We start from the raw sequence: 5,510 nt of genomic DNA on the forward strand, positions 1-5,510 counted from the left end.
TTTTTTTTGTTTTTTTTTTTTTGTTGTCCCCCCCCCCCCCCCCCCCCCTTTTATTTATCTCAACCCACGAGTTTTCTCACTTTCACCCTTCTGATTCTCTTCCCCATCCTGCTGGGTGAAGTGATCAAGTGGCTCTGTGGGGCTTAGCTGCCTTATTGGGGTTAACGCTTAACAAGAGGTCATAAGTTTATCCTTTCCCTTCCATTCTCCTCTGTGTCAATGCTGGGTTTTTTGAGGGTGCAGGTGTTAGCTAACAAGTGCTGACAATGTCACTGGTTTTTCATTTTGGTTTATGACATACATAACACCACGTTACTTGCACACTAGCTAGACTTTTCATAAATTCCTATATTGTGCAATCTATTGTAAATTTGAAATGTATTTCATTATTTAGTGTTGATTCACAGACTTAACGTTCTACGCACAAAATTGCATTCCCCAGAAACCAGGGAGATTGTAGTATTAGGAATTCCAGATAGTCTTATGTGAGAAACCATGAACTAGTGTAATTTCAGCATCCTTGAGTTTGAAGGGATGCAGGTTTTGATGAGTGTTAAGGTGGATTTCTTAGGGATCCCAAGCAAAAAAAAGACAATGCTAGTAATTTTTTCTATTAAGCAGGAGACTCCTGTATTTGTAAAATGAACTACTTCTGGTACATTGAGAAGATAACTTTTAAATTGTTCTCTGTGAACACTTAGGTGAAAATTTGTGATATGCAAATGCGTGGTACACCAAGAGATTTGCTGCCTGGTGACCCCATCTGTAGTCCTGTTGCTGCAGTGCTGGCAGAAGCCACTATCCAACTCATTCGTATCCTTCATCGCACAGACCGTTGGACACACTGCATCAATAAAAAAATGATGGAAAGACTGAATAAAATTAAAACATGTCTTAAAGAAACAGGCCAAAAACTGAAGAAAAGTCGCTCAATTCAAAGCCGAGAAGAGAATGAGGTGAGAGAGGAGAAAGAAAATAAAGAGGAGGAGAGAAGCAAACATAGTAGGCATGGTCTGGCTGACCTTCCAGAACTGCAGTTGAAGATGCTCTGTGTGGAAGTGTGGCCTGTTCTAGCAGTAATTGGTGGAGTTGATGCTGGTCTCAGAGTTGGAGGTCGATGTGTACACAAGCAAACTGGACGTCATGCCACCTTGCTTGGAGTAGTGAAGGAAGGCAGTACATCTGCCAAGGTCCAATGGGATGAAGCAGAGATTACTATCAGGTATGCTCATTTCCTACACTTTTCACAATCTAGTGGTGTTTTGTGCTTGGAAATCTTCGGAAGTAACATACGTTTTACATTAGAGTCAGGATGATCAATGATTTTAAGCTTAAACTTCAAAATTTGACTTTTTAAAACAAACAAATGGTATGAGTTAAATTTTTATGCTATCTAGTAATAAAAGCCTTGTATATCAAAAAGAAATTTGATGGTTTTGAATTGATAAGCATCATTAGACTTCTTAGATTTGACCTCTAGGTTTCAGAGTTAAGATGTGACCAGCTTACCAGTTTTCCTAGATTTGAAATGAGCATTGCTTGTTTTAGAATTGGTATGCATTGGCTGACTAAAATGTTATTGCTGCCTTAATTTACTACAGCTTCTTGGTTGTGTCTGTAAAGAACACAGATTTTTATTGGGGGTTAGTGCACACTTTTGTTGTAAATGATGAACCTGGTTCTGAAGAGAGACCTGATTCAGTTTATCAGAGTTGAGAAGGCGTGTCTTTGCTGCATTGTCATTCCCTTCTTAGGGGATTGGAAATTGCTCTGTGGAGCTTGAGGAGTGGTTAAGGTGAGGAGGTGGGAGGATTCTCTCTTCTTAATGGTCAGTTGGATGATGTATTCAAATTAATGCTGCCTTGAAGTAGTGTTTGTTCATTCTCTGACCAGCCTTAGAGTGCTAAAGGAATGCCCCTGTATTAGATGTTAGCACTCCGGAGTTGTTGTTCTGCAGATGATGATGAGAATTGGGGAGGAGGCTGGAAGGAGATGCTCCTTTTTCCACCTGTCTTGCAGACATGCCTTCACAGGGAAGGTGCTTGGAAGGACACTCTGAAATGAAGCTAGTGGCTTCTCTGGTGCGCTTGCAGGAGTTGCCTGTGGTTTTGGGTGGGAAAGATTTCATTTACTAAATTTCTTGAATACCTTCTGGCTACAGCTAAACCTTAATCTTCTGGAGAAACTGAGCAGTAATTTTTTTTATTTTTTTTTTACCACCGGTTACAATTACATTCTGAAACAACCGAGATCAGTTCACATCTTAGAAACTGTTGCAACATTATGCCTCTTTTGTCCTTATGTAAAGGCTGTTGTCACTTTAACTAAATATACTGAAGTGCAATTGATTGTCAAATTTAATTCCAGATACAAATTCTTTCAAGTATGCCCATGTGACAGTATTGCCTTAAAGTTAGTGTGCCCTTAAAATAATTTGAAATATTATTTGAGTGAAGTGGTACAGCGCTTGAACATAGGGAAGCTCTTGGTAATGCATTGAATTAAGTTCAGAATATACCTTCTTAATTAAAACCAGGCTAAAGCTTGCTTTCATTTTTAGGTAGAAGTTTACGTTGTAAAATGGGAAAACATTTTGGGATTATAAAAGGAAGATTTAAAAGTCCTTTATCTGCTGGATGTATGGAAAATACAAGATATGTGGAAATATAGGCTGGTGAATTTTTGTCATGCTTAGAATGAAAATTAGTCAAGTGTAACAGTCCTAAATATTACAAAAAATTATCACTAAACATAGATGGACAGATAGACAGACATACATTATGTGTGTCTGTTGGGTTTTCTGACCTGTGTTTTTAAGAAAGTCACTATCCTCTCTAAGTAATCTGTCCTGTTATAACCAGAGACAGAATTATCATAAGCTATCAGTAGTGTGCACCTTGTGATGAATAGTTGAACAGAAAGGTGAGGTCAATCAAAGCTTTTCCTTAATGTGAAAAAAGTTTAGGAGTGTTTTATTTCTAAGCTTTTATGCCTATTCACAAATTCAGCTTGGGTATGATGATAAAATTTGGCTTAAGGTAGTTTTTCTTAGTAGAAGCCAGTTACGTATTTCTAAATAGTATAGCAGAAACCTCTGTCAGCATGGGATTGATAGCTTCTATGATGCTTCTGGGTTTTAATGCTTGTTTTTGAAAACCTGTGCATGCTCTGTTGCCTTTACTCTGGTACCATATCTCCCCATTTTCTGATCATAACCTCATTTTCCCCTGTTTGCATTTAATTTTTAGAGTCAGTTTATTTTATTAAATATATTTTACATCTTACTTTGCCTACATTATTTCCTGTACTTTCCTCCTGTCTCTCCCTCACTTGCTTTTTCCTGTGTCATTCTGATCTTTATTAAAGCTTCCCAACTTTTTGGTCGCCTAGTGATACTCCACTGTATAATCTGGAGCCCTGCGAACCACTGCCTTTTGATGTTGCAAGATTTCGTGGGCTGACAGCTACTGTGTTGCTGGACCTTACCTATCTGACTGGTATTCATGAAGATATGGGAAAGCAAAGCACCAAGAGACATGAGAAAAAACACAGACATGAATCTGAAGATAAAGGGGAAATGGACCAGAAAACGGAGGGTGATGTTGGATCAGATACACGATTAGGACAAAGTGCTGATGATAACAAAGGACATAGCGCTATAAGCTCTAAGTTGGAAAATGAAATTGCTTCCTTTTCTTTAGAACCGTCAACACTAGGTATGGAATCCCAACACCAGCCTGCTGAAGGAAGAAAAAAGAATCATGAACATACCCCAAGAAATCATGATATAGTGCAGTCAGAAGTCAGAGCCGTACAGCTATCATATCTTTATCTTGGTGCTATGAAGTCACTTAGTGTTCTTCTTAGTTGTAGTAAATACGCTGAACTACTGTTAATACCAAAAGTCCTGGCAGAAAATGGTCACAACTCTGATTGTGCTAGTTCTCCAGTTGTTCATGAAGATGTTGAAATGCGTGCTGCCTTGCAGTTCCTGATGCGACACATGGTGAAACGGGCAGTCATGCGTTCACCAATTAAAAGAGCTCTAGGACTGGCAGATTTGGAACGAGCACAAGCCATGATCTACAAATTAGTGGTTCATGGGCTGCTGGAGGATCAGTTTGGTGGCAGACTTAAACAAGGTACATTTTCAAAATTATGGAAGTATAGTGCTAAATTATTTTTTTATTTCTACTAAAATAAATAGTAACAGTGATAATACAAATAACATAATCCTGTAATTTTGTAGTGATTATTCTTCTGAGGAATATTAATTGGACGGAGAAATTTTACAAAGATGTTTTACTGTTTAGTTGGTATAATACTGACTTTTTTACCTTTTCCCCAATTCCTTAGTTTAACAAAAAGTGAATGCATATCTGTCAATCAGAAATATAAGAGTTTCTGATTTGTCTTTAATACTTCTTAAAAGTGATAAGTTCTGTATATACTTGTCAGAAGGATTTGCATGTGACGTAAGTATCAAAGTTAGTTGTTGTTAAATGTCATTGTATGCAGTCACGTTAACAGATGATGTTGAGCATGTGTGTGTTCAGGGTGTAAGTAACCTTTGTTTCTGTCTGTGAAAATCTCTGTCAGTTGTGGGGTTTTGGTTTGGGGGTTTTGTTTTCTGAGGTTTTTTTCAGAGATATTTGGCACTGTACTCACAGAACCTGAAGAGAAAAAGTGTGTTGTTACTTTTTTCTTAATACGTGTGTTACAGTCTGCATCTTCAGCGAAACTATTTAAATAGTTTAAACAAAGGAAAAAATACCTAAAATATTAAAGTGAATTACTGCACTGTCTGGCCTTTTACTATCTTAAGGACTAGTTCTGAACCAACCAAAAAACCCCTTCAAAAATCTATTACTTAAACAGCTCAGTTAAAAATAGCTTTATAGTTAATCAGCTCTATTTCCATATCTGAGACTGCTTTCCCTTTTGCCTAAGAAAATAGCTGTTACAATCATAAATCTAAATCTCTAAATCTAAATATCATAAGATCTAACCAAGTAAACGGCTTCTTTTATCATCTGGAAAGACTTGTTTACTATTTGCTTTGTATCGATATGATGACAGCAAGAGCGGATATACTGATTTCTTTACATAAGTTCATGAGTTACTGGCAGAAGTATTTGTATGATGTGGATTTCTGCACACCCCTTTCTTTGGGGGGAATTTTAAATAGTTATTGTTATTTTTGAACAGTTAGCCACAGCTACTATTTTGCTCTACACAATTATATTAATGGTCCTGTAATGTCCTTTTTCTTGTTGCAGAAGTAGATCAACAAGTAGAAGAAGGTGATCAGTCTCAGCAAGCCCAAACACCAGTTACAACCAGCCCTTCAGCTTCTAGCACAACGTCTTTCATGAGCAGCTCTCTGGAGGATACTACCACTGCTACTACTCCAGTAACTGATACTGAAACAGTTCCAGCTTCAGAATCACCTGGTGTTATGCCTCTCAGTCTTCTTAGGTTAAATATTTTTATTTTCAGTATATATGATT

General features: G+C 37.5%; 1 protein-coding gene across 1 annotated transcript in view; it reads left to right on the plus strand.

The window, feature by feature from the left end:
- HERC1 (HECT and RLD domain containing E3 ubiquitin protein ligase family member 1) overlaps positions 1-5,510 on the plus strand; it is a gene marked incomplete at its 5' end in the record, with an annotated part of 75,190 nt that overhangs the window by 33,916 nt on the left and 35,764 nt on the right. The window contains 3 exons of the mRNA XM_009704124.1: positions 702-1,222; positions 3,367-4,142; positions 5,280-5,478. Coding sequence (XP_009702426.1) covers positions 702-1,222; positions 3,367-4,142; positions 5,280-5,478 — 1,496 coding nt within the window. The remainder of the gene's footprint in view (positions 1-701; positions 1,223-3,366; positions 4,143-5,279; positions 5,479-5,510) is intronic.

Source organism: Cariama cristata, unplaced genomic scaffold (assembly GCF_000690535.1).
Source record: "Cariama cristata isolate BGI_N322 unplaced genomic scaffold, ASM69053v1 scaffold21207, whole genome shotgun sequence".
NCBI lineage: Eukaryota > Metazoa > Chordata > Aves > Cariamiformes > Cariamidae > Cariama > Cariama cristata.